Genomic DNA, 12,774 nt, shown 5'->3' on the forward strand with positions numbered 1-12,774 from the left:
CCTTTTGTAGCCTTTGTTCCATGTCCATATTCTTGTTTTTGTCCGCGTGTTTCGTTTCATAATGTCGTCTCAGATTATACTCTTTCAGTACCGCCACACTTTCTCCACACAGAAGACACACAGGTTTTCCAGCTACCTCCGTGAACAAATACTCCGACTCCCACCTTGTTTGAAACCCCCGGTTCTCAGTGTCCACCTTCCGTTTTGCCATTTTTGATGGGTATCTGAAAGTTAATTTTACTGTGATGCTGACAACTGCTGTGCCAATAAATATTGAAATGAAGCAGCCTACTGCTCGGTGCGTCACCGTTGCATTGTGGGAAATGTAGTATTGGTGCGTGTAAAAGATCTGCGGGCTGCCGGCTTGCTGCGGTCTGCGGGCCGGTTCTAATAATAAATCAAGATCATCCCAGGGGCCGTAAAAAACCTTCTCGCGGGCCGGATGTGGCCCGCGGGCCTTGACTCTGACATATGTGCACTAAGGCTTCCAGTAGATGTCAACAGTCTTTAGAAACTTGTTTGAGGCTTCTACTGTAAAGGAGGGGCTCATAAGGGCTGTTTGAGTCAGTGGTCTGGCAGAGTGCCACAGGCTCGTGACGCGCGGTCATGAGAGAGTTAGCTCACGTTCCATTGCTTTTCTACAGACAAAAGAATTCTCCGGTTGGAATCTTATTGAAGATTTATGATAAAAACATCCTAAAGATTGATGCTATACATCGTTTGACATGTTTCGACGAACTGTATTGGAACCTAGTGAACGCGCTTTGTGATTTTGGATTTGTTTACAAAACGCGCTAACAAAAGCTATTTGGACATTATCGAACAAATCAAACATTTATTATGTAACTGGGATTCCTGGGAGTGCATTCTGATGAAGATCAAAGGTAAGTGAATATTTATTATGTTATTTCTGACTAATGTTGACTACACAACATGGCAGATATTTCTTTGGCTGGGTTGGACTGAGCGCCGTACTCAGATTATTGCATGGTTTGCTTTTTCCGTAAAGTTTTTATTTGATTTGTTTTAAATCTGACACAGCGGTTGCATTAATGTCTTATGGCTGCAGGGGCACTATTGAGTAGCTTGGATGAAAGGTGCCCAGAGTAAACGGCCTGCTCCTGAGTCCCAGTTGCTAATATATGCATATTATAATTAGTAATGGATAGAAAATACTCAGAAGTTTCTAAAACTGTGTGAATGATGTCTGTGAGTACAACATAACTCATATGGCAGGAAAAAACCTGAGAAGAAATCCAAACAGGAAGTGCGAAACCTGAGGTTGGTATATTTTCAACCCATTCCCTATTGAAATCACATTGGGATATTTTTTTTTTTTCGTCCGAGATGGCATAGCAGTTCAGACGTCATTTGTCCTCGTCTTGTCGTGTCCTGTATATATATATATATATATATATTTATACAACTTTTTTTTCACATAAATTTTTTTGTTTTCCATCAACTCATCTTCAAAACACTCCCCTGCAACCCGCCTCACCAATTTATATTTATAAATAAGTATTATTTACCTCAAATCTGCAATCCTCCAAGAAGCTAGCCAGAAGCAAGCCAGAAACTCCAAGAAGCTAGCCAGAAGCTAGCTAGAAGCTAATCAGAAGCTAGTTAGCTTCTTTACTGGCAAGTCGTTAGTGTTCAGCTAACCACAGTTTGTGGTCTTCAGCTATCCTTTAGCTCGAAAATCTATCGCCAGTTTTGTACGGCGCGCGGCTCGGAACGGAACATACCGGACCAATTTTTCTCTCCATGTCCTTGGATTTCAACTGCTCTCTGGACATTCATTCCCGGATCTCACAGCTAGCTAGCTGCTATCCGTGTGACTATCGGCTTTCGTCGATTCCGGAGCAAACATCAATCACTCCGGAGCTAGCCAGCTCCGTCAATCACTCCTGAGCTCCGTCAATCACTCCTGGGCTGCAGTCACCTATCCGGACCCGTTTTACTGCCTACGCGGAGCCCCACCGGGCCTTCACGGCTGGACTGCCGACGTTATCTACCCGAAGGAGATCCGGCTGGCTCCTCCGTCTCGACGTTACCTGAACGCCCATCTGCGGCCTGCTAACCGTTAGCTGTCTTACCGGCTGCTCTCAGAATAGACAATCGGACAATTTATTTATTTTTATTATTATTACGTTTATTCTTGGGCCTCTATAACTATATCTATTGTTTTTATTTTATTTTTGTTGTTGTGTGATTTGGACTAATCCCCTCTACCACACGGAACCCCACTAATCTACTGACGGAACGCAAGAGGTGGCTAACAACAGACCCCCTTCCTATGCTAGCTTGCTACCGATGTCCTGGCTAGCTGTCTAAATCGCCTTGACCCCGAAACCAACCATTCCTCTCACTGGACTCTTTTTTGATCACTCGACTAAGGATGCCTCTCCTTAATGTCAATATGTTTTGTCCATTGATGTTCTGGTTAGTGTTTATTGGCTTATTTCACTGTAGAGCCTCTAGTCCTGCTCACTATACATTATCCAATAGTTCCACCACCCACACATGCAATGACATCTCCTGGTTTCAATGATGTTTCTAGAGACAATATCTCTCTCTTCATCACTCAATACCTAGGTTTACCTCCACTGTATTCACATCCTACCATACCTTTGTCTGTACATTATACCTTGATGCTATTTTATCGCCCCCAGAAACCTCCTTTTACTCTCTGTTCCAGACGTTATAGACGACCAATTCGTATTGCTTTTAGCCGTACCCTTATTCTTCTCCTCCTATGTTCCTCTGGCGATGTAGAGGTGAATCCAGGCCCTGCAATGCCCAGCTCCACTCCTATTCCCCAGGCACTCTCTTTTGATGACTTCTGTAACCGTAATAGCCTTGGTTTCATGCATGTTAACATTAGAAGCCTCCTCCCTAAGTTTGTTCTATTCACTGCTTTAGCACACTCTGGCAACCCGGATGTTCTAGCTGTGTCTGAATCCTGGCTTAGGAAGACCACCAAAAATTCTGAAATTTTAATTCCAAATTACAACATCTTCAGACAAGATAGAACTGCCAAAGGGGGCGGTGTTGCAATCTACTGCAAAGATAGTCTGCAGAGTTCTGTCCTACTATCCAGGTCTGTACCCAAACAATTTGAACTTCTACTTCTAAAAATCCACCTCTCTAAAAACAAGTCTCTCACCGTTGCCGCCTGCTATAGACCACCCTCTGCCCCCAGCTGTGCTCTGGACACCATATGTGAACTGATTGCCCCCCATCTATCTTCAGAGCTCGTGCTGCTAGGCGACCTAAACTGGAACATGCTTAACACCCCAGCCATCCTACAATCTAAACTTGATGCCCTCAATCTCACTCAAATTATCAATGAACCTACCAGGTACCCCCCAAAGCCTTAAACACGGGCACCCTCATAGATATCATCCTAACCAACTTCCCCTCTAAATACACCTCCTGTCTTCAACCAAGATCTCAGCTCCTGCCTCATTGCCTGCATCCGTAATCAGCGGTCAAACGCCCCTCATCACTGTAAAACGCTCCCTGAAACACTGGCCAGGCCTATCCTGGAAGGATATTGATCTCATCCCGTCAGTAGAGGATGCCTGGATATTTTTTTTAAATGCCTTCCTAACCATCTTAAATAAACATGCCCCATTCAAGAAATTTAGAACCAGGAACAGATATAGCCCTTGGTTCTCCCCAGACCTGACTGCCCTTAACCAACACAAAAACATCCTATGGCGTTCTGCATTAGCATCGAACAGCCCCGTGATATGCAGCTATTCAGGGAAGCTAGAAACCGTTATACACAGGCAGTTAGAAAAGCCTAGGCTAGCTTTTTCAAGCAGAAATTTGCTTCCTGCAACACTAACTCAAAAAAGTTCTGGGACACTGTAAAGTCCATGGAGAATAAGAACACCTCCTCCCAGCTGCCCACTGCACTGAAGATAGGAAACACTGTCACCACTGATAAATCCACCATAATTGAGAATTTCAATAAGCATTTTTCTACGGCTGGCCATGCTTTCCACCTGGCTACTCCTACCCCGGTCAACAGCACTGCACCCCCAACAGCAACTCGCCCAAGCCTTCCCCATTTCTCCTACTCCCAAATCCACTCAGCTGATGTTCTGAAAGAGCTGAAAAATCTGGACCCCTACAAATCAGCCGGGCTAGACAATATGGACCCTTTCTAAATTTATCTGCCGAAATTGTTGCCACCCCTATTACTAGCGTGTTCAACCTCTCTTTCGTGTCGTCTGAGATTCCCAAAGATTGGAAAGCAGCTGCGGTCATCCCCCTCTTCAAAGGGGGGGACACTCTTGACCCAAACTGCTACAGACCTATATCTATCCTACCATGCCTTTCTAAGGTCTTCGAAAGCCAAGTCAACAAACAGATTACCGACCATTTCGAATCTCACCATACCTTCTCTGCTATGCAATCTGGTTTCGGGTGCACCTCAGCCACGCTCAAGGTCCTAAACGATATCTTAACCGCCATCGATAAGAAACATTACTGTGCAGCCGTATTCATTGATCTGGCCAAGGCTTTCGATTCTGTCAACCACCACATCCTCATCGGCAGACTCGACAGCCTTGGTTTCTCAAATGATTGCCTCGCCTGGTTCACCAACTACTTCTCTGATAGAGTTCAGTGTGTCAAATCGGAGGATCTGCTGTCCGGACCTCTGGCAGTCTCTATGGGGGTGCCACAGGGTTCAATTCTTGGACCGACTCTCTTCTCTGTATACATCAATGAGGTCGCTCTTGCTGCTGGTGAATCCCTGATCCACCTCTACGCAGACGACACCATTCTGTATACTTCCGGCCCTTCTTTGGACACTGTTAACAACCCTAAAGGCAAGCTTCAATGCCGTACAACTCTCCTTCCGTGGCCTCCAATTGCTCTTAAATACAAGTAAAACTAAATGCATGCTCTTCAACCGATCGCTACCTGCACCTACCCGCCTGTCCAACATCACTACTCTGGACGGCTCTGACTTAGAATACGTGGACAACTACAAATACTTAGGTGTCTGGTTAGACTGTAAACTCTCCTTCCAGACCCATATCAAACATCTCCAATCCAAAGTTAAATCTAGAATTGGCTTCCTATTTCGCAACAAAGCATCCTTCACTCATGCTGCCAAACATACCCTTGTAAAACTGACCATCCTACCAATCCTCGACTTTGGCGATGTCATTTACAAAATAGCCTCCAATACCCTACTCAACAAATTGGATGCAGTCTATCACAGTGCAATCCATTTTGTCACCAAAACCCCATATAATACCCACCATTGCGACCTGTACGCTCTCGTTGGCTGGCCTTCGCTTCATACTCGTCGCCAAACCCACTGGCTCCATGTCATCTACAAGACCCTGCTAGGTAAAGTCCCCCCCTATCTCAGCTCGCTGGTCACCATAGCATCTCCCACCTGTAGCACACGCTCCAGCAGGTATATCTCTCTAGTCACCCCCAAAACCAATTCTTTCTTTGGACGCCTCTCCTTCCAGTTCTCTGCTGCCAATGACTGGAACGAACTACAAAAATCTCTGAAACTGGAAACACTTCTCCCTCACTAGCTTTAAGCACCAACTGTCAGAGCATCTTACAGATTACTGCACCTGTACATAGCCCACCTATAATTTAGCCCAAACAACTACCTCTTTCCCAACTGTATTTAATGTATTTATTTATTTTGCTCCTTTGCACCCCATTATTTTTATTTCTACTTTGCACATTCTTCCATTGCAAAACTACCATTCCAGTGTTTTACTTGCTATATTGTATTTACTTTGCCATCATAGCCTTTTTGCCTTTACCTCCCTTCTCACCTGATTTGCTCACATTGTATATAGACTTGTTTATACTGTATTATTGACTGTATGTTTGTTTTACTCCATGTGTAACTCTGTCGTTGTATCTGTCGAACTGCTTTGCTTTATCTTGGCCAGGTCACAATTGTAAATGAGAACTTGTTCTCAACTTGCCTACCTGGTTAAATAAAGGTGAAATAAAATAAATAAAATAAATATGAATGAAGATTCACTTCCTAGGGCTTCCACTAGATGTCAGCTGTCTATAGAAACTTGAATGAGGCATCTACGGTGTTGTGGAACTGAATAAGAGCGGAATGAGTCAGCTTACTGGCAGAGAGCCAGGTCCTGGTCATGCGCATACCACATGATGTCTTCCTGCGTTCTGTTCCTCCTCAAGACACAAAGGAATTCTCCGGTTGGAACTTTATTGAAGATTTATGATAAAAACATCCTAATTATTGATTCTGTACTTAGTTTGAAATGTTTCGACCTGTAATATAACTTTTTGAAGATCTTGTCCGAAAAAATGGTCGACCAGCACCAGCGTTTGGATGGGTGTACCAAACGCGCTAACAAAGGTAGCTCATTGGACATAAATAACAGACATGATCGAACAAATCAAGCATTTATTGTGGACCTGGGATTCCAGGGAGTCCATTCTGACGAAGATCATCAAAGGGAATATTTATCATGTAATTTATGTTGACTCCAATGGATATTATTTTTATTATATTTTTGAGCACCGTCTCAGATTGCATGGTTTGCTTTTTCCGTTAAAAAAAAATTGAAATCTGACACAGCGGTTGCATTAACGGACTTGCCTAGTTAAATAAAGGTAAAGTAAATATTCCAGTCTATGCTAGCATCTGCGTCATCTGACCACTTTCGTATTGAGCGAGTCACTGGTATTTCCTGATTCAGTGTTTTGTTTGTAAGCAGGAGGATAGACTTATGGTCATTTGCCAAATGGAGGGCGAGGGAGAGCTTTGTATGCATCTCTGTGTGTGGAGTAAAGGTGGTCTACAGATTTTTAATCCTGTAGTTGCACATGTTACATGCTGGCAGAAATGAGGTAAAAACAGATTGAAGTTTTCCTGCATTAAAGTCCCCGGCCACAAGGAGCGCCGCCTCTGGATGAGCATTTTCTTGTTTGCTTATGGCCTAACACAGCTTTTTGAGTGCGGTCTTAGTAGCAGCATCGCTTTGTGGTGGTAAATAGACAGCCACGAAAAATATAGATAAACTCTCCTGGTAAATAGTGTAGTCTACAGCTTACCATGAGGTACTCTACCTCAGGCAAGCAAAACCTCAAATATGAGGTTTCACGCACCAGCTGTTATTGACAAACTACCACAAACTACCACCTCTCATTTTACCAGAGGTAGCTAGCCTGTCTTGCCAATGCACGGAAAACCCAGCCAACTGTATATTATCCATGTTGTCGTTCAGCCACGACTCGGTGAAACATAAGAGATTACAATTTTGGTTGGATAATCTCGAACGGAGCTCATACAGTTTATTCTCACAAGGTACCCGGATCTGTATCATCATCTCTTCATGCGAATGACGGGGATTTGGGCCTGGTCCAGCTGCAGTAGTAAATCCTTTGCGTCTGACTCACGAAAGAAAAACTCTTTGTCCAGTTCGAGGTGAGTAATCGCTGTTCTGATATCCAGATGCTCTTTTCGGTCATAAGAAACAGTGGCAGAAACATTGTGTGAAGTTTACCTTGTGCAGGCAGGTGTCCACCACAGCGTTGCAGACTCTCTCCAGGTCGTCAAACACCTGTAGCCGGGACCTGACAAACTCGCACAGCTCCTCGTTAGACATCACATCCCAGATCCCATCGCACGCCAGCACCACAAACTCATCCCCCTCGGCAGCACGCTCCAATACACACACCTGGGGGAGGAACACACACCTCAGCCTGAGAGATCACACACACCTCAACAAGGACAAAGAACAATAAGCTGTTCCAATCAACAAGCTACAGTAATAAAGGCTTTTTAAAAACACACCTCTGGCTCTGGGCTGACCAGCTGTTCTGTGGGACCCTTCCCATCCACACACTTGTAGTCATAATCCCCCAGGGCTCTGGACACAGCCAGGGAACCATTCACCCTCTGGATCATCACTGACCCCCCTGCATTCTGGATACGCTCCTTCTCTCTGGGGTTACACGGCTTGTGGTCCTAAAGGGGGGGTCATATGTGCATCCCAAATAACTACTCATTACATGATCAAGATTAGAGATTCTGCATCTCACCTAGCTCAAACAGATCCCCTAAAAATACATGATTAATGTCACTATCGCTCAGTCTCTTCATCAATCCCACCCTCTCCCCTTACTCACCCTCAGTATTATACCCATGTAGAAAATCCCCCCCTCCTTCCACCCACTCTCCCTTTGAGTGTGTGTATCCCAGTATGTATGTATTTTGACGGTCCATCTGTAGCTCAGTTGGTAGAGCATGGCGCTTGTAACGCCAGGGTAGTGGGTTCGATCCCCGGGACCACCCATACGTAGAATGTATGCACACATGACTGTAAGTCGCTTTGGATAAAAGCGTCTGCTAAATGGCATATATTATTATTATTATTATATTATGTATCCCAGTATGTATGTATATCTGCATGCATCCCCAGTATGTATAGATATATTGTACAGTATTGGGCCATTATATATCTAGTGCAGGGTTCTCCAACCCTGTTTCTGGAGAGCTACTGTCCTGTAGGTTCACTCCAACCCCAGTTGTAACTAACCTGGTTAGGCACATCAACCAGCTAACTATTAGAGTCAGGTGCTCTAGATTAGAGTTTGAGTGATAACCTACAGGACGGTTGCTATCCAGGAATAGGGTTGGAGAGTCCTGGTCTAGTGCGTAGTATTGTACCTGTGTGGAGAATCCAACTCTCCCTTCTCGGCTCAGCACGGCCCGGGAGTCGCCACAGTTTATGAAGTAGAGGTGGGAGGGGCTTAGCAGCACACCCACTGCCGTGGAGCCGCTGCGATCCAACCCATGCCGCAGGTCCGAGAAGTTGCGCATGTACTCGTCGATCCTCAGGAAGCCGGCGCGGATCCCATCTTTCACGCCCTCCACTGAGCCCATACCCGGGGTGAACTCAGCCCCCCCTAACAGGATGTGCTCCAGCAGGTGGGATGAGCAGTAGTTGGCGACGCGGGAGCCGGCGTGCCCGTCATAGACGGCGAAGAAGGACCAGTCGTTGAGGCCTTGGGGAAGGCCCACCATGGCAGTGTGGGCATCCTCCATCTCCACCCGCCAGCCCTGCATGCTACTCAGGCCATAGTGCAGCCCGTTGCCCTGGCCATGGGCCGTGTGCTTCTCAGTCTTAGGCTTGTCCAGGAACGCCCCCATACCTACACACTGCTGACAGAGTACATAAGGTACATAATCAACATTGACATATTAACATATGACTATGTTACCTTTAGGAAGTCTAGACACTTATTTTATGTTCATGAGGTACAGGTTTTAGACTAACTTTTCCCACCGGCGCCACCTATTTTATTCTCTTCCCGAGTCCATTCTTCCCCCCCAAGAATGATGTTTCCCCAGTTTTTCACTAAAATATATATTTAATTAAATCACACTTTTTATTAGAAAACAAACTAATTGGATGTTCTAAATCCGCAACAAAGCTTAAAAACACACCCAGAGACAACTTTTGATGTCTGGGAATGTTGGGTGTAGTTACCCTTTAATTCAACTGTGCACCAGCCAGAGACAGTTGTTTGGTTAGCGATGTATCGGTAGTGCTCATATTGCAGTTTGCAAAACAAATGGCCACTGGATTGATACAAATAATATATAATTCTGCCAGGTAGTCATAGGCTACTTTGCAGTTAACATCTAATTGAGAAGGTTTATGGGAAATCATTTCAGTCTACCAGAAGACTGTTTTCATTAGCATCATGGCTAACGGCTAAACACACAGACGGGGCATTCATGTGCTGTTTCAGAAAATTACATGAAAATACAAATCACTGATGCATTATGATTACCTTGGGCTAATTAATGCATTTAGTTGATATCCTATTAATAAGTTCAATAAAAAATATTGTTGAATTCCGTTTTAATGTCCGAAATCCATGATTCCGTCTGCGTTGTCCTGTGGCGATAATGACCTGACCTGTGTGGTTTATACAATCAATTTGACTTTGTTCCTAATAACACTAATCATTTATTTGAACAGTAAATCTATTGATACTTTGCGTAAATCAAGATGTAGCCTAGGCCTACTCACAATGCAGGTGAATAGGCTGATTTCATGGGGCTACTGACGGAAAAACAATTTTCCCTTTCATCTGTGACTTATTTTATTGTTGTAATCAACATTCGCATGGAAGAAGCAATGTCTTCTTTTGTACACAGTGAGAGAGAGAGAGAAGAGACGCGAGGGAGACTTAACCTCTTGAACCTCTGGGCGCATTTTAAACAAGATATTTTGTCACGAAAAGATGCTCGACTATGCATATAATTGACAGCTTTGGAAAGAAAACACTGACATTTCCAAAACTGCAAAGATATTGTCTGTGAGTGCCACAGAACTAATGCTACAGGCGAAACAAAGATGAAATTTCATACAGGAAGTGAGCCAGATTTGAGGTGCTGTATTCCAATGTCTCCTTATATGGCTGTGAATGCACAAGGAATGAGCCTACACTTTCTGTCGTTTCCCCAAGGTGTTTGCAGCATTGTGACGTATTTGTAGGCATATTATTGGAAAATTGACCATAAGAGACTACATTTACCAGGTGTCCGCTCGGTGTCCTCCGTCAAAACTATTGCGTAATCTCCAGGTGCATGCATTTTCCATTTTGAACAGAGGAGAAACCAAACTGCCACGAGTGACTTATCATCGAATAGATATGTGAAAAACACCTTGAGGATTGATTCTAAAAAACGTTTGCCATGTTTCTGTCGATATTATGGAGTTAATTTGGAAAAAAGTTTGCGTTGTAATGACTGAATTTTCGGAGGGTTTTCTTAGCCAAACGTGATTAACAAAACGGAGCGATTTCTCCTACACAAATAATATTTTTGGAAAAACTGAACATTTGCTATCTAACTGGGAGTCTCCTCATTGAAAACATCCAAAGTTCTTCAAAGGTAAATGATTTTATTTGAATGTTTTTCTTGTTTTTGTGAAAATGTTGCCTGCTGAATACTAGGCTTAATGCTTGTGTAGCTATGGTTGAAAAGCATTTTTTGAAAATCTGAGATGACAGTGTTGTTAACAAAAGGCTAAGCTTGTGAGCCAATATATTTATTTCATTTCATTTGCGATTTTCATGAATAGTTAACGTTGCGTTATGGTAATGAGCTTGAGGCTATAATTACGCTCCCGGATACGGGATTGCTCGTCGCAACAGGTTAATAAGGCGTCCGCGTGCTTCCCAGCCGAAACAGTTCGGTGGAGTTCGTGGATATATTATGATGACGTTTTGGACTGTGAGGGATATTTTTGATTGCCTCCAGAATATTTTTGGTGTCCGAACAAACCGAAGTTCTGAGGCTAAATATACGCCCCTTCGTGGGTGATTGGTCGACAGTAAGGATTATTCAATAAAGTGTGTTATCATTCAACGAGAGATGACTCATTTTCATGCACATTTTTTCCATGGCGAAATACTGCACCAAACCTTTTAGTTAAATGTCAAATAGCACGAGTAAAATGTCCTAAGCAAAAAAAACGTAAAAACTCATGAAATCTGTCATTACCTTAGATTATTTTGACGAAGTTCATACTGGCTACGGCGTCTCAAAATGTTAATATTCATTTCCCTCTGAAAAGTAATTTAGGTTAGGCTGCTATTGGGTCAATGTAGGGCTGCACGATTAATCCAATTTTTATAAAAATTGTGATACTGATATTGATATGTGCCATATCCATATGACAAGAGGCCGTGATATTTTGAAGGGAGTGGCTCCTAATCCGTCACCATATTTAATATTTCTGGGGCTCCGTATCCACGAGCATGCAAATTCGCGCAGTATTTTGTGGGAATTTGGGACTTCGTCCATTCGCATACTGAAACCAGATTAGATACATAGCTAATTAAATCAGAGTTAAATGCCCAAAATATGATATTCACAATGTCAGTAAGCAAAAAACTAACAGCAATAGCCACAACAATGTCAAAACATGATTGTCATGAGTTCAAAACCATTTGCTTGATTTTGCAGACCCACGACTATGGTGTAGTCATTTGCGAGCGACGCTAACATTAGCGAGCTAGCAAGCGTTAGGTACCTAGCAAAGAGGCACTGAGTTTGAAGGTAGGCCTTGAAATACATCCACAGGTACACCTCCAACTGACTCAAATGATGTCAATTAGCCTATCAGAAGCTTCTAAAGACATGACATCATTTTCTGGAATTTTCCAAGATGTTTAAAATGCATAGTCAACTTGGTGTATGCAAAATTCTGACCCACTGGAATTGTGATACAGTGAATTATAAGTGAAATAATGTCTAAACAATTGTTGGGAAAATGACTTGTGTCTTGCAAAGTAGATGTCCTAACCGACTCGCCAACACTATAGTTTGTTAACAAGATATTTGTGGAGTGGTTGAAGTTCTAATGACTCCAACCTAAGTGTAGGTAAACTTCTGACTTCAACTGAATGCGAAATACATAATAATAAACATAAGAAATATGATGAGGTTGGTAACTACATAATATACTTACACCAACCTAATACGTACAGTTCAAGTCGGAAGTTTACACTAAGTTGACTGTGCCTTTAATAAACAGCTTGAAAATTCAAGAAAATGGTGTAATGGCTTTAGAAGCTTCTGATAGGCTAATTGACCATTTGAAGGTGTACCTGTGGATGTATTTCAAGGCCTACCTTCAAACTCAGTGCCTCTTTGCTTGACATCATGGGAAAAATCCAAATAAATCAGCCAAAACCTCAGAAAAGAAAAATAGTAGACCTCAA

General features: G+C 43.2%; 1 protein-coding gene across 3 annotated transcripts in view; it reads right to left on the reverse strand.

The window, feature by feature from the left end:
- Positions 1 to 12,774, reverse strand: part of LOC124048140 (protein phosphatase 1B-like) — a 37,715-nt gene that overhangs the window by 9,331 nt on the left and 15,610 nt on the right. For 2 of the 3 annotated variants that reach the window (XM_046368610.1, XM_046368608.1), the window contains exons 2-4: positions 8,702 to 9,196; positions 7,826 to 7,999; positions 7,536 to 7,709 (exon numbers count right to left, since the gene is read on the reverse strand). In XM_046368610.1, coding sequence (XP_046224566.1) covers positions 7,536 to 7,709; positions 7,826 to 7,999; positions 8,702 to 9,184 — 831 coding nt within the window. In that variant the 5' untranslated portion in view covers positions 9,185 to 9,196. The remainder of the gene's footprint in view (positions 1 to 7,535; positions 7,710 to 7,825; positions 8,000 to 8,701; positions 9,197 to 12,774) is intronic. The other variant, XM_046368609.1, reaches the window with a different exon arrangement.

This window comes from Oncorhynchus gorbuscha, linkage group LG11 (genome assembly GCF_021184085.1).
Source record: "Oncorhynchus gorbuscha isolate QuinsamMale2020 ecotype Even-year linkage group LG11, OgorEven_v1.0, whole genome shotgun sequence".
In the NCBI taxonomy this organism is placed as follows: domain Eukaryota; kingdom Metazoa; phylum Chordata; class Actinopteri; order Salmoniformes; family Salmonidae; genus Oncorhynchus; species Oncorhynchus gorbuscha.